Source organism: Eremomyces bilateralis (genome assembly GCF_010015585.1).
Source record: "Eremomyces bilateralis CBS 781.70 unplaced genomic scaffold P152scaffold_14, whole genome shotgun sequence".
Taxonomy (NCBI): Eukaryota; Fungi; Ascomycota; class Dothideomycetes; order Eremomycetales; family Eremomycetaceae; genus Eremomyces; species Eremomyces bilateralis.
This window is the reverse complement of record NW_022985080.1, coordinates 610,617-638,608: the sequence shown is the minus strand read 5'-3', so window position 1 is coordinate 638,608 and position 27,992 is coordinate 610,617. Positions and strand designations below refer to the sequence as shown.

At 51.0% G+C, this 27,992-nt stretch overlaps 10 protein-coding genes across 10 annotated transcripts; 3 read left to right on the top strand and 7 right to left on the bottom strand.

The window, feature by feature from the left end:
• Nucleotides 1-500: 500 nt before the first annotated feature.
• Nucleotides 501-975, bottom strand: P152DRAFT_399440 (uncharacterized protein; the record flags this gene model as incomplete). Its single annotated transcript, XM_033676514.1, has 3 exons — nt 501-659; nt 741-851; nt 910-975. 3 exons carry the CDS (start codon nt 973-975, stop codon nt 501-503), a joined length of 336 nt encoding a protein of 111 aa, XP_033533034.1.
• A 2,643-nt stretch (nt 976-3,618) lies between these two features.
• Nucleotides 3,619-5,005, top strand: P152DRAFT_71956 (uncharacterized protein). Its single transcript, XM_033683202.1, has 2 exons — nt 3,619-4,207; nt 4,361-5,005. Exons 1-2 carry the CDS (start codon nt 4,096-4,098, stop codon nt 4,798-4,800), a joined length of 552 nt encoding a protein of 183 aa, XP_033533033.1. The 5' UTR covers nt 3,619-4,095; the 3' UTR covers nt 4,801-5,005.
• A 398-nt stretch (nt 5,006-5,403) lies between these two features.
• On the bottom strand, nt 5,404-8,100 carry P152DRAFT_459798 (ADP-ribosylation factor-binding protein-like protein GGA1). The gene is made up of 7 exons (XM_033679757.1): nt 7,845-8,100; nt 7,687-7,774; nt 7,512-7,587; nt 6,885-7,451; nt 6,414-6,834; nt 5,791-6,362; nt 5,404-5,697 (listed from the first exon to the last, which is right to left on the bottom strand). The coding sequence occupies exons 1-7, from the start codon at nt 7,924-7,926 to the stop codon at nt 5,497-5,499; spliced, it is 2,007 nt and encodes a 668-aa protein (XP_033533032.1). The 5' UTR covers nt 7,927-8,100; the 3' UTR covers nt 5,404-5,496.
• Nucleotides 8,101-8,335: 235 nt separating this feature from the next.
• P152DRAFT_459797 (TPR-like protein) lies at nt 8,336-12,030 on the bottom strand. Its single transcript, XM_033679756.1, has one exon. The coding sequence runs from the start codon at nt 11,877-11,879 to the stop codon at nt 8,439-8,441; it is 3,441 nt and encodes a 1,146-aa protein (XP_033533031.1). The 5' UTR covers nt 11,880-12,030; the 3' UTR covers nt 8,336-8,438.
• Nucleotides 12,031-12,196: 166 nt separating this feature from the next.
• Nucleotides 12,197-15,501, top strand: P152DRAFT_508276 (DNA repair endonuclease XPF). The gene is made up of 3 exons (XM_033682576.1): nt 12,197-12,272; nt 12,321-13,186; nt 13,236-15,501. The coding sequence occupies exons 1-3, from the start codon at nt 12,231-12,233 to the stop codon at nt 15,109-15,111; spliced, it is 2,784 nt and encodes a 927-aa protein (XP_033533030.1). The 5' UTR covers nt 12,197-12,230; the 3' UTR covers nt 15,112-15,501.
• Nucleotides 15,502-15,621: 120 nt separating this feature from the next.
• On the bottom strand, nt 15,622-16,773 carry P152DRAFT_419529 (uncharacterized protein). The gene is made up of 5 exons (XM_033677130.1): nt 16,648-16,773; nt 16,334-16,463; nt 16,210-16,279; nt 16,060-16,161; nt 15,622-16,004 (listed from the first exon to the last, which is right to left on the bottom strand). The coding sequence occupies exons 1-5, from the start codon at nt 16,765-16,767 to the stop codon at nt 15,824-15,826; spliced, it is 603 nt and encodes a 200-aa protein (XP_033533029.1). The 5' UTR covers nt 16,768-16,773; the 3' UTR covers nt 15,622-15,823.
• Nucleotides 16,774-21,180: 4,407 nt separating this feature from the next.
• On the bottom strand, nt 21,181-21,939 carry P152DRAFT_450518 (uncharacterized protein; the record flags this gene model as incomplete). The annotated part of the gene is made up of 1 exon (XM_033678175.1): nt 21,181-21,939. The coding sequence occupies one exon, from the start codon at nt 21,937-21,939 to the stop codon at nt 21,181-21,183; it is 759 nt and encodes a 252-aa protein (XP_033533028.1).
• Nucleotides 21,940-22,594: 655 nt separating this feature from the next.
• P152DRAFT_71835 (NAD(P)-binding protein) lies at nt 22,595-24,135 on the top strand. The gene is made up of 5 exons (XM_033683201.1): nt 22,595-22,859; nt 22,927-22,979; nt 23,029-23,379; nt 23,452-23,801; nt 23,857-24,135. The coding sequence occupies exons 1-5, from the start codon at nt 22,825-22,827 to the stop codon at nt 23,914-23,916; spliced, it is 849 nt and encodes a 282-aa protein (XP_033533027.1). The 5' UTR covers nt 22,595-22,824; the 3' UTR covers nt 23,917-24,135.
• On the bottom strand, nt 23,857-24,797 carry P152DRAFT_459791 (uncharacterized protein). The gene is made up of 2 exons (XM_033679755.1): nt 24,366-24,797; nt 23,857-24,294 (listed from the first exon to the last, which is right to left on the bottom strand). The coding sequence occupies exons 1-2, from the start codon at nt 24,762-24,764 to the stop codon at nt 24,004-24,006; spliced, it is 690 nt and encodes a 229-aa protein (XP_033533026.1). The 5' UTR covers nt 24,765-24,797; the 3' UTR covers nt 23,857-24,003.
• A 372-nt stretch (nt 24,798-25,169) lies between these two features.
• P152DRAFT_515340 (CAF1-domain-containing protein) lies at nt 25,170-27,830 on the bottom strand. Its single transcript, XM_033682895.1, has 2 exons — nt 26,104-27,830; nt 25,170-26,036 (listed from the first exon to the last, which is right to left on the bottom strand). The coding sequence occupies exons 1-2, from the start codon at nt 27,329-27,331 to the stop codon at nt 25,321-25,323; spliced, it is 1,944 nt and encodes a 647-aa protein (XP_033533025.1). The 5' UTR covers nt 27,332-27,830; the 3' UTR covers nt 25,170-25,320.
• Between the last annotated feature and the right edge of the window lie 162 nt (nt 27,831-27,992).

Sequence of the window (27,992 nt, the reverse complement as noted above, 5' to 3'; positions counted from 1 at the left end):
TTGAGGGCTCTGTTGTTGAGACATTGCGAAAAAATCGTGATGATCGCTGTTACGGAGATGAAGTGGGCGACTCGGTGGTTTGGGCGACTCGCTGGTGGATTACGTTAGTTAGTTAAGTAACTAACCCTTTGGATCTCACCCCTTTTTCGTTTTCAACATAATTACACTAATGACGCGACGTAGGAATCCTACGCTCTGACTAGTTTATTTAAGGAAATAGAAAAGTAAATCGCAAGTCGTTCGTCGTGCCAGGGTAGAAGTGGTCGGGGGCTGAATAGGCGGCAGAGGGTGCCCAAAACGGGTGGTAGATAGTGCCCAAAACAGGTACACAGTACACACCTGAAACAGGCAGCGGATGGTGTCTATATACAAGATACCCTATGGCACGGATTAGAAATGTGCCACTTGTCAGGAAATCGAACTAGATGAATTTAATATTGGGGAATCCAGAGTATAATGCTACCATGACAGCAGGAGAATAACGTCCAACCCATTACAGCTTAAGTAAATGTCCCATCAGTAAAATCAATGACTTGCGCCTTTTCAAGAACCTGCCCAAGCGTCTCCTTGAATTTGCCATGGGCGGGATCATTACTGACGTAGTAATCTCTGTCCTTGACGCTCTCAAATTCTACAACAAATGCATGCGTGATGCCATTCTACATGAACCTGTCAGAATGGAAATAGAGCTTGATAGGAATGCTTCTACGGCTAAACACTACGGAGCAGACCGGGCGTACCTGGAGTCCTTCTGTCGAATTTTCTATACCACCAGAAACGGATTTGATATACGGCTTCTGAGACGTTGGGTGGACGCAGCCGTCTTTTAACGCAAGAAATCCACGAGAGACCTGAACGATCACAACTCCGTAAGATTCTAGTCCCTTGGCTTTCGGGATAGACACGTACATCGGTGATCGCCTCGGCGCTGGCAGTCGATTTGAACTGAAAGAGTACGATGTGAGTGACGCCCATTGTGGAGATAGGTGTCTTATGGAGGGCGTCGCGAGAATTCAACTCGGTCAAGGTCAAAAGGAGAATGAACACAACAATAGGAGCGGCTAATAGTTTCCGTTGGCTAATCCACTGCAGGAAATTGAATTCCATGGTTACGCTGACTTGAGATGATGTTGATGTTGATGTTGGGTTCCTGTATCCGTTCGGGCCAAGGTTAAGAGATGCTCCTCACGCACTTCGTGCACACTGCATATCAGAGTCTAATGGATCCATAGGCACTGTAGCGAATCAGATGAGTCGGATGGAAATTTAGAATGAAGCAAGGGTAGATTTATCAATGGGTTCGGAGGTTTGGAGCACCCGACTTTCTGTGAATATCAAGTAGAATGGAATCAACCTTCAATTCTACTAAGACTTCCCATCCAAGGTCATTCAGAAGTACAAATAGGCAGGATATAAAATATGTGAGCACAGTTAAAATGGTGTGCTCTCCTCTCCCAGCATTCCATGGATATTAGGGATGAGTGCCTAACAGCGATCTGATTAATGCAACATCGATGTTGATGAATGATTGCTGGCCGCTGCTATGATTAGCAATCCTCCCGCTAACTGCGGTTATCACAAATCGCTGCGTGAGGGTATGATCAACGCAACCAACGACCCACACCAACACCGTCCATGAAACTATTGGAAGTTTGGAACCATGAATAGCGATCCGGAGTGTCGGACGATTTGCAGCTCCAAAGACCAAGTTGGACCTGATCAATCCATCACGGATAATATGTGGAGACCTCAACAGTCAACTGACAGGAACGGTGATTGAGGAGAAAAGTGGACGGGTTGCTAATCGATGTAACATACTATGTATCCACATGCATCGTGTATCCAGCAATCGGTAGCAGAGACGAGATGGGGTTGTACGGCGTGGGCTGGATACAGCACAAGCAATACTCGAATGCAAAGAGCGATATGTCGAAGCATGCTACATCCCGCTGGATGCCGCATTACCGAGCAGGTAATTGGCATCCAGTTTGGCTGCAGGCACTAGGTAGTCATTGATACCGTGGGCTAGAACCATACTAGTATGCAAACTCATGTGGATGGATGTATGTACTAGATGATCTTAGAAATGATACTAGGACCTGAAGCATTCGCAACCCCGTCCGATGTTGACAAAGGCAAAATCTTCTCCGGATATGCCACCTACCGTAATATCAGACCGAGGTCGTACATGATCGTGGGAGGCGATCCTCAGGTGCCACAACATCAACTGATATTGTGTAATTGCGCCATTGCCGTAATCGGTAACTCGGTTGGGAGACTCAATTAGCTTTGTTAGAATCGTAAGATCTCACCCCTAACATTCAACGAACACCTCTATTGACACCGATGCCCTTACTTCGGTGTTCGATATCAGCACGCCAACACACCTCGTCCATGCACACATCTGACATCTGCACCTCACGAGCCCCAGTCCACGAACCAGACATCCGGGCGCGCTCCTCATGCAGACAGCTGCCGTTCCCACCCCAGGCGAGGGTGGGGCGAATGTGCATCGTGTTCCTGAAGTGCAGGAGCGCGTGAAAATCAGCCCAGCGTCTGGTGTCATGTGGTGCGGCCTGCACGAAACTCTGCGACGTGCAGGAGGACAAGATCGGACGGGGAGGCTTTTAGGAAATCTGGGCCATCGGCTGGATGCAGGTGGCCGGGCATGGCGGAATCCTGGGGTGGATGGTGTTAGAGGTGGGATCCATGGAAGGTGAGATGTATTAAGAGGTAATACGGAATCAACGGATCGATTTCAATAGATAGGGTATGCAAAGCTAGATTCATTGAATTTGTACAAAGCCATACTCAATGTGATGCGTCGTCAAAGATAAAGCGTCTAGTAACGCTGTGACGGTAATATGACTTGGGCAGGTTCTGGCTGAGGCAGAACCGAAATACCAGTCATTCATGCCACGACCACATCGTGATTCGTGCAGCCCAAGGCGAGGCACACAATCATACCGATGAAGCCAAGGTCATCGTGTATCCACTCGTCCAGGAGTATGAGAAGTAGCAGAGTGGACAGCCAACGGTTTGTGCCACATACATGCCACATTCACACTCTATTCACTCCAGGCTTAATCGTCCAAGCTGGGGTGGTGAAACCATGGAGCTTGATTGATCATGGAACTTGACAGAAAAACGACGAAAGTTAGTGAATGTGAACTGAATTGGCCGGCCAAAAGTACCTCAACCAAACATGAGAGTGAAGAAGATTACGGGGCCCATTCAATTGGTTTATGAGGAAGGGTTCCTTTTTACCATCCATATCATCCATTCACGACGGATGTGTTGCAATTTTGAGTGGTTATGGTCTAGTCATTATTGAGGGCCGTACCGTATTACCGCTGCAGCAATAATACCGAATTCTGGACTCTGCTTCATTATTAACGCCGCTCCACTTCTAACTCCGCATCTAGTGGTCTCAGACAATCGTGAGGCACGAGAGTCAAGACACAAAGCCTATCCTGACACCCTGTTCCATCATCCATTAGATCAACCGCCGAACCTCTTAGCCAGCCGCCCCTGGAGAAGCCATCGTCAAAGCAGCGCCAACGGGCAACGGCATCGCAATCTCAAGTCAGAATCCATCGAATTCCAGGATCATCCATCCTATCCGGCCCATCTCACCGTTAGTCTCGCAACCTAATCTGCACTGCAGTCTGCGCAACCACCGAAGTCCACACGACCGCTTTTCCGCCTCTTTCCCCCCATTGCCACATCATCCCTTTGGCTCGCCATCTCCGGTTTCGTTTTAAACCCCAGCTGCCCACGATCACCTGGAACCGTCTTCCTCTTTTCCTTTCTTCCATTTTCCCAAGTTCATAATATCTACAACACCATCTCTTGACCATATCATCCCAGACCCTGGTCCCTTTGAACGCTATCACGACCACACCCCCGTGCCGATACATCCACTACCGGCTACCGTGATACCATCCGTCCCTGTAACACTCCCCGGCATCGCCCCAAGCAGGCTACGGCTCCAACACTTTCGTCATCGCCGCTACCACTACCGGACGCCAACACCGGCACGGACACATCTCGCGATCCAGTCATCACATCATCTTCCCACCTCCGTCATTCAAAATGCGTCCCATCAGCCGCTCCAACAGCATCTCCTCCATCTCCTCGCAATCCTCAACATCATCACTCCCGGACGACTCGATACAGATCTTCGTGAAGAACCTAGCCGGAAACAGTGAGTTGCCCACCTCCTACCCCATCCCCTACCTGGAATCCAGAACGTAGAGCTGCTCTCGGCATCAACGGCCTCACCACCGGGTCATTGTACCGCTCTACTCCCTCCGGCCCTTCCCTTACCTCACCAAATCCCTAACTAACTCCCTCCCAGCCTTCCCCATCACCCTCCCCTCCACCACCACCATCTCCCACCTTACCACCCTCCTCTCCCTCCGCACCAACACCACCCACCTCACCACGGCCCCTCGCCTCGTCTTCGCCGGCCGACACCTCGCTAATCCCACCGCCACCCTCCACGACTACCACATCCGCACTGACGCCACCCTGCACCTCGCTCTCCCGCTTCTCGGTGGCATGGCTGCGAAGAAGGGGCCCGTCTGCGCCTACAAGGCCGGGAAAGACGGCGCCTGCCGCACCGTTGCGCAGCGGATCGTCGGGGACTGCGGGTTCTGTAAGGGGAGCTTCTGTAGTAAGCATCGGCAGTTGGAGAGTCATAGTTGTCCCGGGTTGGAGGATTGCAAGAAGGAGAGTCATGAGCGGAATGGGGATAAGTTGATGAGTGAGAGAACGGTGGCGATTAAGGGGGTGTAATCTCTAGGTGGGCGGTCGGCACTGGGATAGGAAGAAAGGGACCACGAGCGATGGGACACGGCGGTCTCTGGTCAAGTTGTGGCCATGATTATTTATGGGTTTGGCTTTGGGCAACTTTGATGGTTAGCAGGCGCTCCTGGCGTTGCGATATGCGACTGTGTTCAGGGTCCGATCTCGGTTGTATTTTAAGCCTTTGGATCAGCGGTAATCTTACCGTCAACAAGATATATGACATTGTTCTTGGATTGCTTGAGCTTCGTAAATACTACCAGGCAGTAAGTTTAGCCATGTATTGATGACTCGAATGAAGATCTACACGGCACTGGTTCCGAAGTCGAGGTCCATGGCGATCAGCACTGGCCGTCGAAATACACTGTAGTTCAATATCAACCGCACGTGAACCGACTGGGATGAATACGCTGGCTAGACAGGAAACATGTCAAATTTCTTCCGCTTGGAATAGTTCATGGAAAATGACCCGTTTTGGGAGGTTGTCCCTAACGCACATCAAGGTGATCTGCATCCGCCCTCGACGATCTTACACACACCGCCAAGTTCTACAAAGGCTGAATACCTGCATCGACCGTCCGCAAGCCAAATCCACCCCCGGAGCATCCCGTAACGCTCGTCCCGCCCGCCCCAAGTCCCAGGGTGATCCTATAATTGCCCGCTAAGAGTGGAGTGCCGTGGCTATCCTCATGAAATCCCAAGATTCGACACTTCGCCCGTCTGTTCCCTGGTCTGGCCCAGAATGTTGCATGATACCTTCCACCGCATGCGCACCGTGCCCGCTTGCCCCGGCTTTGCTCCGTGCAGCCGGATCGTCTGCGTGATGCCATTCTGCTGGTGCGGTGCGAGCGAGCGGGAGGTTTGGTTCTCGAGTTGGAGGGTGTAGCTCTGCTTGTGTATTAGTTTTAGTTGTCCAATCAAAAGCGGACATAATATAAACAGGGAGAAGAGAATCGGGGTTGGTTGAGGTGGGTATCTTACCTTCGTCACAGCTATCTGGAACGTCAACCCCGTTATCGCTTTATCCTCATTGTTCGATATGCGGCTCTGGATGAGCACCACGTCGGGCGCGGACGGATCGCGGCGCACGTTCCAGGTGATGTTGAGGAAGCTGTTGGTCACGGTGATGTCGGCCGCTTGGTCGGGGAGGGCGGAGGAGAACTCCCATTCGTCGTCGGCGGTCGCCGTGCTCGGTGCAGGGACGGGTGCGGAGGCGCTTCCGGCGATGTCGAGGAGCGTGCTGGAGGCGGTGGAGACGGGGGCGGGCGAGGAGGATTTGAGGGATTGTTGGAATTGGAAGGGGGAGTTTTGGCGGGGGGTGTGGGAGGGTTGGTTGAGGATGGCGAAGGGGTCGGCAGGTTTGGTTAGGGGTTGTTGGTGCGCTTGGGATATGGCAGGTGTAATGGATGGTGGTTGGATAGGGGCTGAGGGGGCTGAAAGGCCGAAGGGATCGTAGTTAGGTCTTGGCGGCTGATATTGAGACGATGGAGGAGGACTCGTGACGGGCGCTGCTGTTTGTGATGTAGTATCGGATGTAGAGGGTCCTGGCATGCCTGTGGTTCATTAGCTTTTGTAATGGCGGTTTTGATGTCTGGTATACTTACCAGAACCGTTTGATACGCCGAGAGAAATGCCCCCGGATTGGCCAAAGGGTTCACTCTCTCCTATTGATAATCCAAGGAGATCATCTTCTAACGCATTCCCTGCTTTTGGAGGAGGTGCGGGAACCGAACTCGAACCCTCAGCTTCCAGCGGATTGCTCTCTTCCGGTCCGCCAAGATCAATCAACGAGAGCTCATTGTCTGGACCTTTCTTCACCCCCGCTCCGCTCGTTCCCAATGTTCCCCTGGGTATCTTGTTGGCAGCGTCCAAGTCGCCTTTCTTAACCAGACGATATCGCTCTATTGTCCGGTGGATGCTGTCGTTGATCTCTAGTAGCTTTGCGACCGCCTCGTGGTCATCCGACTCTTCCTCACACATCTTCTGGATCTTCGGATGGGCACTCATGAGTGCATTTGCGAGTTCCTATAACCCGGTCAGCGCAATCTTAGCGGTGGGTAGGGCAATTAACTCACTTCGAACACATCCCCCTCAGTAATTTTATCCCCATTCTGATGGCCCTGGAGCATATCCTCGAGTAGCTTGGCCTTTTGCTGCACTTTCACCACCTCCTCCGCCGCCTTTGCCCTATAATCTGTCTTATTCCGAGTGTCATATCCAGCCATGATTTTCATCAACCGATTGGCCTCCTGCAAATCCTGAGGCGTCCCTCTCCGAATCAGTTCCTGTAGCTTTGCCGACTGCGCTGCCCGTTCCTCGGCCTCCATTTCTTCGGCGGACCGCAAGTTGTCGCTCGGATTCAGCACCGCGGCATCTTCTCGCCGGACCTCTGGGAATATATACCCCTTGTAGCTCAATAGGCGGTGCATGTCCCGGATGAAGCCGAGATCCTCCTTGTATCGCGACGTTTGGCAAATCGTCGATCGCCATTCTTCGAGGAGCTCCAAGATCTTTTGCTGGGACCGTGAGGGATGGACGGGCGGTTTCTCCGGGAATTTTCGGACTAGTTCATTAAGGAAGTCTTTCGTGGAGATCTGCAAATGGAAAGGATATCCGCAATTCTTCACGCAGATGTCGAGGAGCTAGAGAGGAAACCGTCAGCCGTCCGAGCTCATCCGTGGGAGAGAAGAGGGACTCCATACGTTCAGTGCTAGCATCGAGACGTTGGGGTTTCGGTGATTGATATACCGAACAATCGCGACTGCTGCCTCTCGAGGCCTTTAAACGATCAGCAAGACATCGCAACAAGAAATCCGACGCCTCTAATATAAAATCCGCAGGTTGGCCAATAGCGTCCGACACAAGAGGGGTCCTTACGCATTGCCCTTTTTCGCATTGATCATATCCGATATCTCAAGATTCAGAGCTAGGTGCGGCTCGAAGTTCTGGGGATCGCATGCATCCACTACAATAGGTTCGGATCAGTTTCGACCCCAAATCGCATTCCACCGCCTATCCTCCAGCTTTATACGTACATATAGATCGCTGTAACTGCGTGGTTCCGGGCTGCGCCCAGCTGCCGAGTCGGTCGGCCATCCGGGCTGATGCGGCCTCCATACTACGCGACTGGTGGTGAAGAAACCCTCACGGATATGCACAATGGGGAGTGCGGAATATTGTAGAGGGTGTCTCCGGAGGGTGAGGAGCCAGCCTGTCGCGCACAAATTGCAGCGCCAGAGATATTGGATAGGAAGTTGAGATAGGTCAACGTGGGGTGTGAGGGTTCACGACGATGCTGTGGTGGAGAGATTGCCAGCTTCGGCCATGTTGAGCAACAGAGCCAGAAATGTGGCACAGTGGCACGTAGCATCATCGGCTTGGCGCCAACCCCACCAGCCCGCCACATGTGTCTCTCTCAGGGGAACATGACCCGATGACTAGCAATATTAATATTAATCATGTCATAACTATCACCTTAGGTTCAAATATCACATAATCACATTTAATGGTCAGAATTGGACGAAAGGGTTATATTAATGATGCTTCATAAGTCAAGCTACCAGTAGAATACTGCTCCTAAGCGGATGGCATATCGACACTGCTCAGGGGGATCGGGTATCTATGCGGGTTTAGATCACAAGGTACTTCTCAGTAATCTCCCTCGCCAATTCCAGGTTCCCAGTTAGCCCAAATATATGTACCAACGAGAACGCCGCTTCCTTCGTGAACTCCTCCGTACTATCCGTCTCCGCCATCTCCCGCTGCACCTCTTCCTCCAACTCCAGACTCTTCTGGTACGCCTGGATCGCCATGCTCCACATTCCGAACTGATGGAACGCCCTCCCGATGTTGAACTCCGCTTCCTGTCGATGGATCGCGGGTGCGCCGACTGCGGTCCTGATTTGGTAGTATCGTTGCATGAACGCCATGCCTTGCAGGATCTGGTAGTGGCGGTTGTCCGAACGCCGCTTGATCGAGGACTGGAAAAAGTTGCTGGCGATGCTGAGGTTAATGACTGGGTCGTTGGGACGGAGGCAGTACGCGCGGAAGTAGTAATGGAGCCCGCTAATGTGTCGATTCTCGGAGAGGGTGTGCGCGTATAGCGTCAACAAGGAAGGGTCGATCTCTTTCAGCTTCGGGAGTGCGTCGGCGCCTATCTGCTTCTCGGAGTTCATATTCCCGTCGATCATGCTCTGCCATCGAACTCGCTCGGCATTGGAGAAGTCGTATTTTTCGCGGTTCTCCGGGGTAAGAAGGGCAAAGTCTTGCATCTTGACCATGCGCATGACGAATTTCTGGGTAGGTCCGGAACTGAACCATGTCCGTCGCCCGACGTACTGACGTGCAACGCAGGCCATCATCTTGTATAATTCCCGGCCATAGGGATTGGTCTTGATAAACCATCGAGCCGTGTTCAAGATGCCCTCTTCGTCGTTGATGTATAGATTGTATGAAAGCAACGCGACGTTGCGGATACGCTGGATATCCTCGTCAAAATGGAAGACGATTGCATCCTCCACTTCTTCAAAGGCATTCTTTGCTTCGTCAATTTCCCCGCTCTTCGCTAGGAGAAGAGCGTATTGACAGAATAAATGCGCCCAGTCGGTGAACGAAACACCATGGAAGTCCGCGTGCAGATCAGCGAAGTTCCAAAGGCCCTCGGTGCCCCAATACGTGATCGGTCTTCGTCTTTGCTTCTTTGCATTGATGGCGGCGCTTTGACTTTTCAACACATCCTGCGACGGCGTCTTTCCTTGAAGTTCTAGTGACTGACGTGAATACCCCCCGAAGCGATTGATGCGGTCTCGACTCGGCCACATGTCCGCACAAGATCGGAAGCCTTGAATCAAGGCTTCGGCGATTTCAAGCCAACTGACAATCGCGTCCGGATCGTTATCATCGACGCGCGCTTGGAGGGCGCGGAGATTATTCCAGAGGTGGTCCATCACAATACGCGGTGGGCTGGCGCCTTCTCTAGAGGCATGCCGTAATGTGCGGCGTTGTCTCTGTCGAGTGGGCATACCCTTATGGATGAAACGAGGCCGTAAAGCTGGTCGATACGGGCCGCTATACTTCTTGCGTACCCCATCACGAGCAACCCTCATCTTATCGATCTCGTCCATGACTTGGGAAGCTTTTTCGCGCTCTTCGATTTCCGTGTAGAACACATAGAGTTGGATCCGGGCCTGCATGCTGTAGCCAATGACGTCGAGATTCCTCCGATAGCATTGCTCTGCTTCATCTAGACGATCGGTGGCCTTATAACAGTGGGCAAGGCTTGTCAACAGATTTGCATCTGGGTCTTCGTCAAGATTGTTCACCCGCTCATAGAAGTCGACGGCAGTTTCGAACATCTCCTTCGCCTTTGACATGTTTTCGGCTTCTTTCAACGTATCTCCCTCTTGCTTCAGTAGGTCCCCGACCGTCACATAGACAGCTTGAAGATCGGGATCCAAACCATATTTATCGACTCCGAAGTCTAAGATCAGCCTGAAGTGTTGCATCGCTTCGTCCAGATACTCCGGTCCAAGTTTAAGCCGGAAGATACCAAGCTTAGCTCGAAGTTCAATGGGAAGTAACTCTCCATAAGAGTCCTTTGGATATTGGCCCGGAACAAATTCTCTGACTCGATTCCGTCGCTTATCATCAATGTCCCATTCTGCATCCGTCTTCTCCCAGTCCCAGTAGGTCTCATTTTCGCGGTCAACAAGCCACCGCGAGAGACTCTTGAGCTTCGAGATGGCAACCATGTAATCGCCAGTACGCTCAATTAGATCGAGGTAGCTATTCAACTGTCCAAAGCTGAACTCCTCCTCTTCCCCCTCTTCCTCACTCATGGCCTTCTCAAACGCTGCATCGTAGAACTTGATAGCCTTCTTCACCTCGGGAATCTCATTGTTTTGAAGTGCAATTTCAGCCAGTGTGTCCAGCGCATCCCAGTGACGTGGTTGCGTTTTGAGGATGATGACACATTCGTTCTGTATGGTCTTGCTTCCCTTCTTGCCGATTTCTTCTAGCAGCTTCACCTTTTCCCATCGCGGTTCGATGGCGTTGGGGTCAAGTCCGATCGCTTGGCTGAGACAGTACAGCGCTTGCTTCTGTCGTGGCTTGTCGTCCTCTGCTAGCTCAAGTACTCTTCCAGCGGCATCCAACCAGATTTGGGGGTCTCGAGCAGTGTGGGCTCCTGCTATCAGCACCGTAACAGACTCCGCCTTGTTTCCCATGAGCCGAAGGATCTCGCTAAGCAAGGAGTGCGCAGCGTATATCTCCGGGTTTTCCTTGACCGCATCTCGGGCATATTTCAAGGCGATTTCGAATTTCTGGTCGATATAGGCTTTCGTTGCAATGGATTGCAGTCGCCTAAATTCCATGCTGGGTTCTGCAGTCTTCCGAGGTCCTGCCCTGACGCCTTTCTGTCTTCCACGGGGCTTCTCCGTCTTCTTCTGGCGTTTAGGCTTCCGGAACAGTTCGTCATCCGACCAGCCTTCTTCTTCGGCTTTTTTCTTGAGAACTGCTCGCCAGCCTCCTCGGCCTCGACCTCGACCCCTTCCTGCCCCTGGAGGTCGACCGCGGGAGCGTCCACGGCCCGCAGGTCTGCCACGCTTATTCCCTCGAGCGAGCCCTCCTATGGCCTCTTGAATTTCCCGTTCAGACTCTTCCGACTCATCCGGTGATGGTGAGGCGGAGGCAGATGAACTTGGGTAGTTTGGATCCCCAACCGGGTCGTTCGCATCGAAATCAGGCAGGATCTCATCTTCGACTCCCGACGATGTTTCTGAATCGGAGCTTTCGTATGCAGTCCGTTCATCTCCCTGATTCTGGAAATCTTCTGGGTACTCATTTTCATATTCTTCAGCGGGCACGACACCTTCGTGGACAATAGGAAAATCTGAAAAGTTGGGAGCAAGGTGCTGCGAATGAAAGTCGAAATTCGGTCCAAGCGCTGTATATGCATCACTTTGAACCTCTGGATTCAGATAATAGTGTTCCTCCGCTAGGGTTAATCTTGAAGTATCAGGTTCGGAGAAGGTGTAGTCCATCTGGAACCCTTCGAATGCTTGGTTATCCATGACTTGGTTCCTTGTGGTCAATCGATGTGGCAGGGCTGCGAACGATCAACTTCAACCATATTCAATCGAACAGGTTTTGAAGATTGATATAAAATCACGGGGTTCATTCGTTAGGCTGCCATGTGTGATCATGTTTACCTATTCCCAAGTTGCTAGGTCGAAAGTGACTGGTGAACGGAATCTCTAGTTGGTCAAGATGTCAATTCACAAATCTGAGATCAGCCTCAGGCACAGAGGCAACAACTGAGCTGATGAGCCAGGCCCACCAGCTCTTATAGTTCTCCATGCGACGCGACTTCTACTCTATGCCTCTATGAAATCACATGCAACGCCTCCTATGCCTTCGCGCAAATGCCTGGGGATGAGGGAACTGTAAAGCTGTCATTGCCTTTGGTATGACCTATCTTCTGTGTCATCAAGCGGTAACTAACAATTTCCAAGGAATACCAACAGGACATCTTCCACGAGCTCCGCGATGAGGATGAGCTACTTATCCTCGCACCCGGCTTGGGATTGCTCAGGATAGTGACGAACCTTCTGCACTCCTACGATGTTGCCGGCAACAACCTTATACTACTCGTGGGTGCCGATGACCGCGAAAATGGGTGGATTGGCGAAGCTCTCGCAGAGCACGCCGCCATCAGCGCAGCGCCGAAATGCAGAGGGCTGAGCCTCGTAAATACCGACGTGATGAGCGTCGGGGCGCGGGAGAAGATGTACTCGCAAGGTGGGATGTTCAGTATCACATCACGGATATTGATTGTAGACTTTCTATCCGGCCTCTTGGACCCCGCCATCGTCACTGGGATGGTCGTGCTACATGCGGACCAGGTCGTGGCAACATCGTTAGAGGCGTTCATCCTCCGTATCTACCGCCAGAAGAATAAGGATGGGTTCCTCAAAGCGTTTTCGGACCGACCTGAGCCATTCACTATGGGATTTTCTCCGCTTTCCAACATGATGCGCAACCTATTCCTTAGGAAATCATCCCTCTACCCAAGATTCCAGGTGTCTGTTGCAAAGTCTCTAGAGGGCCGCAAGAAAGCAGAGGTCATAGAGTTTGAAGTCTCAATGACGGATGACATGCGAGTCATCCAGAACGCGATTCTCGAATGTATTGAAGTCAGTATCGCAGACCTCAAGAGGTCGAATCCAGGCTTGGATGTGGAAGATTGGACGGTGGATAGCGCACTCCACAAAAATTTCGATTCCATTATACGAAGACAGCTTGACCCTGTGTGGCACAGGACCTCGTTCAGGACTAAGCAAGTGGTTCGAGATTTAACACTCTTGCGTAGCCTCCTTCAGTAAGCATATGATAAGTACCATCTCCGACTAGAGCTGACACGTCTGGAGTGCTCTCATAACAGAAGATTGCGTGAACTTCAACAAATATCTCGACACAGTACGAGCGGCCACTGCTCCTGAACCCGGTTCTTCCCGCCATTCACAACCCCCTTGGCTATTTCTCGATGCGTCGAATACAATCTTCGAGACTGCCAAGCGACGAGTATATACAGGGAAACTCACCGCCAACCTTGCTCCAACGGGCTCCGACAGCGCCCTTCACCCGGTTCTCGAGGAGCAACCAAAATGGGGGCAACTTGCCGAGATCTTGGAAGAGATTGAGACGGACATGTTTTTCAACCCGGTCCCCGATGACGATTCTAATCGAACAACCCTAATCATGTGTGGTGAAACCAGTACGTGCTCTCAGCTAAGAGAGTATCTACAGACGATGTATTTGCGAGCAGACGAAACCAATGGGGAGAACGAAGATGCTAATCCGGAGGCCTCAGCTGCGTTCATGATGAGGCGAAAATTGCGCAATTATTTAAACTGGAAGAAAGATTTCGCAAGAGCAAGCACAACCCTGTTCTCGAAAGATGCTCAAGGTGCGGCATCGAAACCATTGCCGGGTAAAGCGCCTCCCAATAAACGAAGGAGAGTACGTGGCGGAGCTTATGCAGGGTCAAACTCGGGGAGACAGAGCTTTGAAACCTCAGTCACCGCGGGGGATCGCGATGCTCATATTGCAAGTCTCCTCGCCGAACTACATCCAAGCGAAGCGGAGTCGCAGCAGAAAGGAGAGATCGGCGCTGATCCGCTCGATGACATGGACAAGTACTACGAACTGTATGACATGAACGACCTGGTCCTTGTGCATCCCTACGATGGCGACATGGATGAGCACATCCTCGAAGAGGTCAAACCACGATATGTAGTGATGTTTGAACCGGACGCCGCATTCATTCGCCGAGTGGAAGTGTATCGGTCCTCCCACCGTGACCGTAACATCAAGGTTTACTTCATGTACTACCAAGATTCGGTGGAAGAGCAGCGATATCTAAGCATCGTTCGTCGAGAGAAAGATGCTTTCACCAAGCTGATTCGCGAACGTGGGGCGATGGCCTTGACGCTGAATTCAACTGCCCCTGAAGATCCGCAGGAAGCGTTCCTGCGAACCATTAACACGAGGATCGCGGGTGGCGGACGGGTTGCTGCGACGGCTGAACCCCCACGGGTTGTGGTTGATGTGCGCGAGTTCCGATCTTCGCTGCCTTCACAACTTCATGGTCGCTCCATGGAGATTGTTCCTGCCATGCTAACAGTGGGAGACTACGTGCTGACTACCGGCATCTGCATCGAGCGGAAGAGCATACGAGATCTAATCTCCAGTCTTAACAACGGTCGCCTCTACAACCAGGCTGAGTCGATGATCAAATACTACAAGAACCCAATGCTGCTCATCGAGTTCGAGCGAGAAAAGGCGTTTACATTGGAGATGTTCTCGGACCTCAGTCTCGGTGGCCCCAGCGCAGGGATGTTTTCAAAGATCGGAGAGCCCGACCTTCAGGCGAAAATCGTCATGTTAACGATTGCGTTTCCACGACTGAAAATTGTCTGGAGCAGCTCGCCGTTCCAAACTGCCGAGATCTTCGAGGAGTTGAAAAGGGGTCTGGAGGAGCCGGATCCAGTGAAGGCAGTGGAGGCTGGCCTGGATGTTCTGGGCGGAGGCGATCCCGAGTCTGGAACGTACGCGAGCACCCCGGGAGAGATGTTGAGAGTCCTTCCTGGCGTCACGGAACCCGTGGCACAGAGGCTACAGTTGGAGGTTGGGAGCATCACTGAGCTTGCGAATATGGGCGAGGACCGGATTGCAGAGCTGGTAGGGAAAGAAGTGGCAAGACAGATCGTCAGATTTTTTGAGAGGAACGTGATCGATGAGTAGGGGGCGCGAGAATCACAGGTCCGCTTAAGCATTACTTCAACTGAGTGGTTCTGGACGCAGGTCCTGTTCCAAGATGTCTGCATACCTATTATGTAAGCTCTGTGGCGGGCAGAGGTATTCCATGGCTGCTCCCGGCTAAATATTGTACCTTGTCTACTGAAGTCCCCCCTTTCAGGCTAGGATACCCACGCCGGAAATTCCTTGTCGTAGGGGTGCCCTCACATTGGAATTTGGAATTTGGAATTCGATATTCGATACGGAGTACAAACATCTAAATTGGGGCAAGTATATCAATGCGTAGTTTATTTAGGAACAGTGGGACTCTCCTTGCTGTTTGTTCAATCTAGAAATACACTGGGGTATCACGCAGTTAGCTACGGATTGGATGGCATTTCAGCAGTTCTTTTGATCTGGGCTGGGCAATGACATCAACAAACTGCATGAGGTGCCATTGTGATGCTTAATACGACGTACAGCCGTAAACCTCGCTTTTCATCCGATGCTAAATGTCGCTCATTTATTCTCCGCATAAAATGCTAGTACAGAAGTCGCTCATATAAAGTCATCGATGGCTTGAACCGGAAATCCAAAAGCAAAAACAACGGTTGTGACAGTCCAGATGCCCGCAACGGAGATACACAAACCCTCTGGAGTATCTTATCCCTAGCCCTTCCCAAACTCCAGTCACTTTTTATTCCTGCCCATCGTGACATCATTCCACCCTACCAGCAAGCGGAGATTCCTCCCAATGCCGCAACGTCTCTTCCAGTGCATAATTCCACTCCGCGATAAATGCGTCAGCCAGCTGTTGAATGCTGTCGGCGGTAGGCGTGTAGTTTCCCCACATGGCGGGTTGCGCTGCTTGATTTTGTGCGTAGTAGGGGATCAGTTGACTACAATTGCCAATTAGAGTTCGAACTAGTTCGCTTTAGAAGTTGGGGCACTCACTCGTTTTGCATTTTGATAAGCACAAGCCAGCAGAAGTTCCAGCTTCTGTTGCTCGACGGGTCTGCGTAAACTCGTCGTTTGGCTTCGTCAAGGCAATCGGAACTGAGGTGCGTTAGCGGCCATGTTAGTACTGGGCGGGGCGAAATGTACCTAAAGGGGTAGTTTCGGGTAAGGCTTCGAAGTTCGGTCAACAGTGTGTGTGAATTAACGTAATATGCCCCTGTGGTTGAGTGGTTAGTAACTGTAGTCTGTCGTTTCTTTCCGAGACACCTACATGCAGTGGTCATCGGCTCTGAGACATCAGGGGTGCCAATAGTAGCGAAACTCCTCTCGATTCGGCGGAGTTCCGTAAGCGTATTGACCCTATGTGTTCGTAGGGCATGGATTATTGTCCGCTTTTCAGACTGCCAAGAAGATTAGATCTTATAAATTCGATGGTAGTGATCTCTGCCTGTCAGTGCAGAGTAGGCTGAAGCAGTAGATAGCATTTCCATGATATGACCAGCATCCGACAAAATAGTGATCCAGTGGATCCAGTGATACCAATGGGGAGGTCCGAGTTGATGATAAAGATTGAACATCTCTTACCTCACTTATGGACTGTGCGTCGGTCATCCCTCCAAATCCAGGAAGCGAATAATTCCGAGCTGGAGGATTGCTGAACCCCGAATCTGCCGATGATCGTGATCCGTAAGAGTATTCAGACATAGGGTCCTGTCTTTGTGACGGGACAATACGTGAGCGCGGAATCCTTGGACTGGAGACCCCTGGATATACTGGATCCTCCTCTAGGAATGCAAACCGTACTCGTCTCCTCTCTGTAGAGTCCACAGATATCGTCGGTGCTGCAGAAGAAGGGGGAAGAATCCCTGGGGAGGTTGCGGCGGATTGCGACTCTCGACTTGAGGTATGAGACACTGGAGGAGAACGCGCTACCGGAGGTGTATGCGATGAAATGGAAGATATGTCATGGGATGAGATGTGACTAAGACGACCTTGTTGGGGAACTGGAGGAGTAACTGATATACTATCAAGATATGTAGACGAGGATGGATCTGTGGTCCTGTGTGGATATTCGTCCATGATCTATGAACAGCATGATCGTGGTTTTTATAGATGAAGTGGGGTCCCTGTCGCAGATCAGAGCATTGACGAGACAAGAAGATCAGTCCGTGTGCATTCAACATCGATCCATTGCAACTAAGTAGGAACTCTGGCCGCGCGAGGGGCTCGAGCGCAGCGTTGCCTCCCTATACTAGTCATACAAACGCCAAGTGGGTTGGATCCAATATGAAATTATCATTGGAGAAAGCAGAAACTCAAAAAGAGGCCGGTTGGTGACTGGCTCGTGGGAAGGGTCCTTGGAGGGATAGATTAATCTGCTGGATTGTCAGCATTGCGCCGCCTGTGGCTTTGGTTGGTCTGCGGAGGGCGCATTAATGAAGTTGAAGGGTGGACGGGCTCATCACGAACGATCTCCGGATAAAAGCATTAGAATTGGGCACATTTGCATCACTGTCCCCTGGAGATAGCCGGGCCGGCCCATGAAGAATACGGATATACGTAGTGTGCTCCGTTAAGGACTGACGCGGAGTCGAAATGGCGTAGTTCGTCCATTCCTCAGGAATTAGGAACTCGCAGCCCTCCGCCACAGAGGACACCATAAAATGAACTCCATTGAGATTGATAGGTCAGTATAATTCAAAGCCATGTTCGAACCCGTGCTTGGTACAGTCAGCGCCGTACCACGGTCGTATCTCGGTGACGCTGAAGCAGTAGCACTTTTCACGATGGAGGTGTGGGGTGGCTAAATTCTCCTAACCAATTAGTAGTAGTTCGGAGAGAATTCGATATCATGATTGCCTAATTTGGCCCGAAGGTGTTGGATCGCAAATTTGGAATGGCCTGGTCAGGAAGAGGTGACGTTAGCTTGGATGAGGCGGCGCAACGGAGGTGGAGCAGGGCTGAGGCTGTGCAGGATTCGTTCCGGATCATCGGGGATACGTCCGTACGACTTTACTCGCAGCAACATTCCACTTTTCACGAGACCATCGCCATGAATAATCTGTACTGAGTGCTCTGAAGTATCTCTTCATACGCCGGTGAGATATCTGCTTGTCCTCAAGTCCCAACTCCTTCGACATGACGCACCGCAATGCCGACTCACGACGGACTCTCGGATGACATGACTTGAAAGTCACTGATCCGCGATGCGAACCAGCCAGAATTCGAGTACACGAACTTGAAACAAAGATACCATCAGGCATCATGATACTGGGATCCGAGAGCCGATGAAAGCCAACGCTATGAGCAAGTTCGATGCCGGTAGCAAACCAAGCATTCCTCCATGCGAGTGATAAGTCCGAAATCATAATTGATAACCACAAGGGTAATCGAGCTGGACGATCCATGTCTTTATCATTAGCCATCCCGGGGGCGTTTGTTGGTTCATTAGCGCGGATACTTGCCAAGTGGTCCGTTATATCAACCTCGTGAGTTGTGAGGCTGACCGGGTGTAAGCAGCCACAAAGTAACTCTAACAGTTCACGGACACATTTGGGGTCATGCCATACGGAAAAGATCCGATCCCATCGCAGGGTGGCTTTAATATTTAGTCAGGTGGGGACAAGGGCCTGGGAGCTGAATTTACGAGTTTCCCATCTTCTGGCTCGTCGGTGGGACTCTCCACTGGATTCTTTCGAGTTACGATGAAATTCTCTGCAAGAGCTTGGAACATACGGCGACATTCTACATAACTGAAGTGGCTTGGCCGGGCTCCAAGGACTCCTGTTGCCAAACGCCTGACTCCCAACTGAGCATGGCATTTGCTGACCCCACCATGGAGATTTGGCCACGCGACAGGACAGGAAGTTGAATCGGAAACCGTAATCGGATCATGATTCGCAATGCCCGTACCTCCCCTCGTTCCGTCACCAGTGACTGGGAATAAGCCGAAGGATCAAGATCCCAGACTGCCGTTCTTTGGAGCTCTTGAGGCAAACCAGGAACACAGCCAGTGACAGCTTCCAATCCTGCGCTGGTCTAATCCCCACAACCCGGATGATCGACCATGCTGCCAGCCACACACCTTGTTCCTCCATTTATTGGCTCACATTCTCATAAGCATAACTTAGAAGCTGGACATTGGAACTTGGAACTTGGAACTGTCTTTAAAGTCCGTGAGTCCCTTCAGGTCTCAACGTCCCGCGCTGCAGGATCGCACCATGGTGGAGCCTCGGACACGGGACGATCCAGCTTGTTCCAGCCCTTCCAGGCTTCCAGCCTTTAGAGGGGCCAGTAATCCTCCGCGAGCCTCAATTCCGGCTGCCCTCGTGAATTTATTTTCAACCTTGATCCTAGTGGACGGATTGTTCCGCTTCCTGACGCCAGTCAAAGCACGATGCGTCTGGTTGTGCCGATCTACGCAGGAGACGACTGAGCCTCAAGCACGTAACCTGTGTTTTATATCCGTGCTCGGTGCTAAAGCCGAGTACGGAGTGCCTACGGATGTACTTCCTTCTCATATGCGTTCGTAATAGGAATGACATGACCCTCGGCACGACCTCACGGCACTAGCTCCCGAATTGGTCCAATTTTGGCGCCGTTGAGCTTTAACACCGGAACTGATTGTGTTCCTAGCTGTCTCGAAAGTTCAGGTGGGTTCTTCTACTCTATGCATACGATGACTGATTCCTACGCATAAGGCTCCTGGGATACCAACAAAGTTCGGTGGGTTATTAGACCGAGATGACCTGATTAACAGCATACCTTTTACCGGATAATTTGAAGGAATAAGATTTTATTCGACAGTCTCAAATACCAGTTACTGTGATGCTCCACTCTCCCCTTGAAACGAAGAGACGTAGGCAATCATTTCAGCCTACCCTTCGTCTCCGTCCTTAACGTGGGACCAAATATATACCTCAACATCAGCGGCATGTATTCGGGTTCGTTGCATTGAAAGCCCATTTGCTCCTTCAACTGTGCGCAACACCTTTCGACGCCTCTCCACCCAAAATCACCCATTCGTAAGAATCCCGCCCGTTCATGTGTATTGGATTCGTCATAATTCACAAGAAGTAGGACGCTGAAGAAATGATAATCGTAGGTAGAGACCACGAGCCCAAGGGCGGAATTGGTTTGAGCAATATGGCTTTGAGAGTGAAGACGAGAGCCATCTTGGGGCAAGAAGATCCTTGATTCGGCTCCTATCCTTTGAGGAGGCAAACCATCCATCCACTGCAAAGTTCCGGCCTCTGAAATCGGGATGTCATAAACCCAACCACGTATCAGGAGATGACTGGGTGGATTGTGACTCCAAGGATCCATTGAGTGGAACTTCTCGAGTGGGATGATTGCGCCATCAGGAGCTTCCGCGTAGGCTCGCAAAGGCAAGAAGGTTGAATTCAAAGGAGAACTGGCGGTATGGTATCTGCCAACTATCTTCCACCCAAGCCATGTCCAACTGGGGAGCTGTGGACGACAAATCGCATTGCCACTGACCTTCCAGAGCAATGAACTGAAAAGATTCGTTTCCAAACTCCATTTATCTGCGAGGGGGGGAGGGACCTTATATATTGACAATCCATAAAGATGCCCTAGAAGAGATGTGTTAGATAGTTTGCTCTCATATTCGTTCAGAATGCCCTCAAAATCATTCCAGTAGTCGCCATCAAATATCAATTCCCTGGTGCAATACTCTTGGATCCGCTCCTCGATACTGAATCCAAGGAAATCCGAGCCATGCGGGATTGGGGGATCGTTGTTCGGAATCGGCTCTGGTAAATACTCGAAACAGTGAATGCCTTCACTACAGAAATACACTCCGCCGTCCGAAAATACTAGCTTTCGTGGGGAGAGTACGCACTTCTGATAGGTCCAACCTCTTGTATTCCATTTCGATTTCCCAATCTCGGGAAATTGGAGATTGGCCCTAAACAAGCACATCTCACCAAGACGGAAGAAGTTCGTCGTGGTCTTCGACCTAACACTCACTCCTGGCAAGCCATAGGATGGTTCACTTCCCGCAGCGGCGATTATCGTCAAGTTTGCATTCTGGTAGACGAGGTTCATGTTCCTTATTAATCTATGCCGCTCCACGTGGCCACTTTCTGGCATATATTATCGGTCGATCCATAGATATCGGTAACGTAAAGTCTTCCCAACTTCGACCGTGTCTCGAATTGTTAAGGGCAGCGTAGAAGGTAAAGAACTCTCGATCAGGCTTTCACCACTGAATTCGCCCCAAAGATAACTGAGTGCCACATATTCGAGGGAGGGGGTAGTTGGCTGTACGATTCTGAGGGTTGAAACATCGATCACTCGGATTCCAGATACAGTCACCTGGGCGGATTTAGGACAGTATGCCGACACATGATCTTTATGGCAATCTGCCAACCACCTATTCACACGTCCCCAGTTTATTTTATCCAGCATAGAAGATTCTGAGGGTGGTATTGAGACAAGTAGATTGTTGAGCGGAGGGGACCAATCCGACATGTCCTTTACCCCTATTCTCACATAGTTTGAAACCGGGATAGTTCCAGGAGATGCCACAGGCACGCTGTATAATGCCCAATCCTTCGATTTGGCTAATTCCTGCTTTTCGTCTTCCCAAAGCCGCGAGATATCATTCGCAACCGTATTTTGGAACAAGCAGCAAAGGGAGTAGGCTGAACTGAAATCCTCAGTGAGATCCTTTGCAGGAATGCTTCGCAGTCGAAATTCGGTATCATCCTCTGGAGGAACACGGACTGGAGATGATTTACACTGATAGGTTTGAGATGTCGGGTAGAACAGCTGATGGAAATCAATCTTTTGACAGTCGTCGCATAGCGTCGCGCTGCAATCTTCCGGCACTCGGACGTGATCAGACGCCATGGCTATCACACAGAGAAAAGATGCGAATGTTTTCTGACTTGTCACAGGAATTTCGATTTGACAAAACATGCGGTAGACGAGACTTCAGACTTGTATAATGACAGTGTCAATAGAATCGAAGACTTGAGAAGGACGTGGACGCGTCTGAGCCTCGTTCGACCCGTCGTGGCGCCTTCAGCCTTGCAGCTCGAAGCGAACCGGAGCTTCTGGTCTGCATAGTGGCTGCTTCACCTTCGAATGTGAGGTGAATTTAGGCATCGTAATTCAGCTCATCCTGCTCTTCGACGTTTCATTCCGCTCATATAGGTGCAGGTACTTAGGTGGCTGTCAAGTACATCCAGACTTGACAGTCCTGAGGTCTACGCCTGCGTGTTCGGATTGTTAGAGCTACCTCATCTAGCAGGCTCAGTTGTATAAGCACGGGTTACTATAAGTGAGAGATCCGAATAAGAAACCCGAAGAATAAGTAGCAAACGTCGTCAATTTTAGCTGGAATGTATGGTTTGGGATTGCAATCGAAGGCGAGGAGACTCAGGGGGCGTGGGCATCGATCCTCCGCCATCAGATCCTATCCCTCGGTACGTTTCTCGCGGAGGTGCTGACCCGCCCTGTTCGAGCACACGGCCTGACTTAAGCAAAATTGAAGGCTATATTAACTGGGGATACGGATCAACTAATGTTTATATCACCAGCATGCGTCTAAGTATTGTTGCCGTAATCACCAAATTTAGTCGGGGCATGGGAGCCTCCTAACAATGAGGTCATCGCCGACTTTATTCTTAAGGAAAACATAGCCCGCAAACATACATCGCGAAGATCTACGGCGCAAGGGTCAAGTCTGGCTAAACGCAGTTGCAAGAAGGACAGTAGGTGTACTAACTCGCAATGGCGAACAAAGGTCAATACGTCTTAATCACAGGGTATGGCTCTCAACGTGTTTGAAACCGAACCGTCAATTCAGGATACCGAATTCTAACGATCTTGTAGAGCCAGCGCAGGCGGCATCGGGCATTCTCTGGCCCTCGAATTTGCTTCCAAAGGTGTGATCGATGCTAGAATATGCTACGACCACCGACTGACCGAACCCAGGCTTGAATGTCCTGGCGACTGTCCGCGACCCATCCAAAGCCACCGGACTCGACCGACCAAATATCACCGTCCTCCCTCTCGAAGTCACCAAACCCGAGAGCGTCGCCGAACTCAAAGAGAAAATTTCGAGCATCACGAACGGGAGACTCGACATACTTGTGAACAATGCGGGGAGCAATTATACGGTCCCGGCGCTGGACTTGGATGTGGAGGATGTGAAGCAGATGTTTGATGCGAACGTCTTCGGCGTGATGCGCATGGTGCAGGCGTTTGCCCCCCTCCTCATCGAAACGAAAGGGACAATCGTACAGATTGGCTCTCTGGCAGGCAAGATGCCGTATGTGTTCGGATGTATGTCCAGACAGATTCTTCCTTGCTGACTTGCTGGCCTCCTTGGTCGTATACTGATGTCTGCGCTCCTAGCCGCATACAATGCCTCGAAAGCTGCCCTTCACTCCTACAGCGACACCCTCCGCCTTGAACTACAGCCCTTCGGCGTCCGCGTCCTAACCATCGTCACCGGCGGGGTCAAATCCAACCTCGCCCGGTCTGAGCGAGTCTTGAGACGTGATTCAATATATCTGCCTATTGAACCGGAATATTTGCGGCGTGTCATACACAGCCAGATCAACGGGGTTCCGAACGAGAAGTACGCGAAAGCGGTCGTCGCACAGGTGGTGTCACGGTCTTGGTGGACGCCAAATGAGATTTGGCAAGGAGGTGGAAGCTGGTTGGTATGGTTTGCAGTGAATTATTTGCCTAGAGGCACCATGGTATGTCTTCCGAAGCGCAAACGCATGCAATCTGACTTCATCTAACTATTTACAGGAGCGTGTCTTCTATCGCATGTTCAACCTGTGGAAACTAGAGAAAAGAAAGAGATCATGACCCATGTACCCCCTGTATTGAATCCCTTCAGTATGTTCCGACCTCGTCTGGCACGTTTATCCCGGCATCATGGCTTAGGGAGTAGCATCATACCAGCTTCCCCATCATTATCAGCAGGAAATCTTGGTCAGAATTCCATTGACCTTTTGGCCTCATGCTTCCTTCTCCAACTTGCTTGAATCCTCTTCTCCTCCAGTAGGCTCCATTAAGTTCTTCGACCACTCTCAATACAAATCTCACCGAATCCACGCCCAGCCGTTCTTTTAAGGCCGCGGCCAGGGCGTCCTGACATTGTTGGGCGAGGCCCTGTTTCCGACAATGTGGCTGGTTGATGCTCGCAACGCCGAAAAGTTCATACACTGGGAACTGTGGCTCTATCTATATCAAAGTCAATAGAAGGGGTCCGAATGCGGGCCTTTGGGATACATGAGAGACACTTAAATACGTACATTTTCGCTCCCCCCTGTTTCACTTTCCATATCCCTTCTCTCCCAATCTTGCGCCCCCTGGATAGTATACGGCTTCGCGAATGCCGCAGCAACAGCCCTCTCTGTCCCAGCATGCTGCGACTCAAAAAGCGCCGCACCGATGCCTGTTTCGGAAAGTTCGTCTATTAGCTCGGTGTCGGACTCGAATCGTGAATCAGCTCCAAAGATCCGATTCCCTCGATATGCAACAGTGATTAGTTCGACGACTTGGTGGAGAGTGGACGGCTGAGCGGCGAGCTCATCGGTTGTCAAGAGCCTGAGTGGTCGGGGCGCGATGGAGGAAGTGGAATCGGGAACTCTTCCGGATGCTGGGGTGGAGCCCGCTTGGTTAGGGATATTTTGCTCTGCCGTGGTAGACATGGCGAGAGATTAATTGATGATTTTGAAGTCGGGAGGACTTTGGAAGTCATATATCTCCGTGCATAATACTTAAATACTGTCGGTTAGCATTGCCTAAATTGGTTTGGTATCCACGTAGGTTCCGCAAGAAGTTCGTATTCCCTCCTGAACTTGATGTAAAGGGCGTGATTGCTGCACAATGCATTTTCAACAAACGAATCCGAGATCCTTCCACCATATGCACAAACTAAAATGGTTTCCGAGTTCCGTGGAGAGCACTTTTTGACCCTAGCAAGCTCGTGGTGATTGGACTCCAGGGACTGCTTTGGTACTGTCAAGACGCGATGTGTACCTGGATACATTTAGAGACAGTCAAAGCAATAGATCAAGATGAGAGTGAAATGTTGAATTTTAAACCTATTCCTGCATACGTAGAGCCTAATGCTAGGCGCTTGGAGCTGTCTTCCTGTCTTGCGCCAAGCAGATGATATCAATTTGAGAATGGAATGCCCACCGGCCCTAGGAGCCCGTTTGCTCATAGCTGGGAGTCAGAACTCATCCATCAGAATCACACCCATCAAGCGCTACCCTCCGGTGCGAGATTGAGCTCCTTCTCTACCGTCCCGAATACCCGCAACTTGTTCCCGTAGACCCTCCAGAAGTCGGATTCGAGCGGCGGCATCCAGCCTTGCAGTTGCTTAGGCTCCTGTAGCTGTCGTATGGCGTGAGCCTCCACAGGAGACGGTCGGAGCAGTTTAGTTGGGTCCGAAGTATCGTGAAGTTGTAGACGATCGAAGTTATCGAACGGGGTTGCGCGCGCGAACCAGCTAGGCGATTTGCCTGGCCCTTGGTGCCCGGAAGACGCGGGACGCGATACTACTCCGTGGCTGCGGACCACTTCCGCAGGATCACCGAGGCGTACATTTCCTGGAACGAAAGCGGCCGGCGCGGAATCTGGGCGTTCGCCATGAGGGTCTAGTTGAAGATGAGAACGAGTGAACGAGATGAATGGGGCTTCGGTGCCGGCATGAGCATTACGATGGCAGTGGGAACCCGGGATGAAGTTCGCTGAGGTCGGGTCCAGCGCACTCCCTCCGCACTCTGTGGTTGGAGTACTCGGTGCGCTTTGCAAGGGGCTAGAGCTAGTTTGAGGATTGGGGGTGTTGCCGTCGATATATTTTCCTGCCGCTTCAAGCTTCGCCGAGAGGAGAATCATGATTCTCGCCGTCACGTAACTATCGTAGCCGGCTTCGTGAGGGGTTTTATCCGACATATCGTGCCCATTCGCCCATCCTATCCTTCCGTCAGTCATGTTTAGAAGGATCTGTCCCACTTTCAGGACAAATATCCGTATACATACCTACGAACGGCTTCTTCTGGCCAATGAGGCTATCATCAATCTCCTCAAGTGACGAGGCTGGGTTGATGTCACTGCAATTATGAGTTGCCATGTATTTCGTGTCAACAATCAAAGGAAAGTGCTCGTGGATCTTGGCCGCGAACTCCTCAACTGTATCGGGGAGTGGGCCGACGAAGGTCTTGTAGAAATAGACCAGGTCCGTGAACATGTTGTGGCCAACCAACACCGGCTGACTCGTGCGGGTCCTGTCCCGGACTCGGTCTAGTCTGGATTGATAACCAAAAACAAGCTGATTGAAGTCATTTCGAGCGCCAGTTTGTGGATCGTATGATACAAGATCCATGGTGAGATTTGCCAGCGATCGTCCGGAGAGAGCATCGACAATCCATCTGAAGCCCGTCTGTCGCTTGATCGCTCTATCGGCTTCGGCAAGTCTTGATGCCACTCGCTGTTTCTCCTTTACTTCATCCTTGACTCGGATGACAACCTTGCTACTTTTTCCCATGCTGATCAAGTCCGGAAATTCGGCTCGGACGAGCTGATGAACCAACCGCTGCTCGAAGCGAGTCAATTCCGGGTTTATGCCTTTAAAATTCGACGCACAATGTCGGGAAAAGACGTGCAGGTCTGAATTGAATTTGATACGACCCCATTCGATGATCTCCGCTCGAGTTTTCGCCACAAACCCCAGAGCGTCCACATGTTCCGGACCAAGCTGTAGATCCTCAAGTCCAGACTTGTTGAGAAGTTCCGCTGCAACTCGTTTGGCATCCCTTGCCTCAGCTCGTGAAAGATACGGGACCCCGTGGGTAAAGGGCCGATCCATTTGGAAGCCGTGGCGCATTAGGAAGTCCACTGCACCACTTTGAAAGGAAAAGATCCTTTCAATATCGAGTTTCTCCTCGAGAAGGGGATTCAGGTTGAAATTGTAGGGGTGCAATATGTATTGCGGATCTCGCTGGATGTATCGTCCGGATTCGTCGACTTCATCTGATTCCCTCACCGTGACGCATGTAAGACCGATCTGGAGAATGGTATACTTCTCCGCTGCTTCTTTGACCTCGGCGTAGCGTTGTTGAAGCGTCTGTTGAAGTGGCTGTCGCTCCACCCCTTTGGCTTTCGTCACCACGCCAGACATCTCACAATCGATGCTGACAAAGGGAGAGTCCGCCACCCTTTCGAGGATGGGAAGGAGATTCCCTTTGAACGTGTTCCTGTCGATATCCATGATGATGAATGCAGGAATCCACCATGAATTTTAGGTGAACAGAGGAAGCAGAGGAGCGTGAACCATCAGGCTGCAAGTAAGGTGAAGGAAGATGACAACGACAACGACGACTAATCATATATTACGGACCGCAATAAACTGAAAGCTGACTTCATAACAGGGTGGGTTCGCAGCATTGAAACCATTCACGAGGACTGAAGCAGACTCAGGATGTTCAATACTCGAGGAACCATGCAGAATATATTAAGGTATTCTGGTGTTTGAACGGCAATTTAGTTTCACAACTTGCTTCAAAGACCAATACGGCGGAAGAGACGGGAGCAGTTGAGGTCAAACTCAATCTTGTTTGGCAGTCGCAAACGAAATCAGCCTACCAGACGTTTGTCCCATAGACAGAGACAGCAGGAGGGCTCTGAAGAGCCATCCCTACCATATGTTCCCACACCTGCACTTTCCACATGTTTCAATGTGGTAATTATGGATGACCATAAGGGAACCCAGAGGAGGTGAGGTTGAAGAGGATCAATATATCAAGACACAGCATGGATAGGAGGTATTTGACTGGTGGACGATAGCAGCCATTCGCGCCATATTGCGGGTCCCTTGGGGTTAGCGTCTTGGCACGCCAGTCCCTTGACCATCCGCTTGGATTCGCGAATGT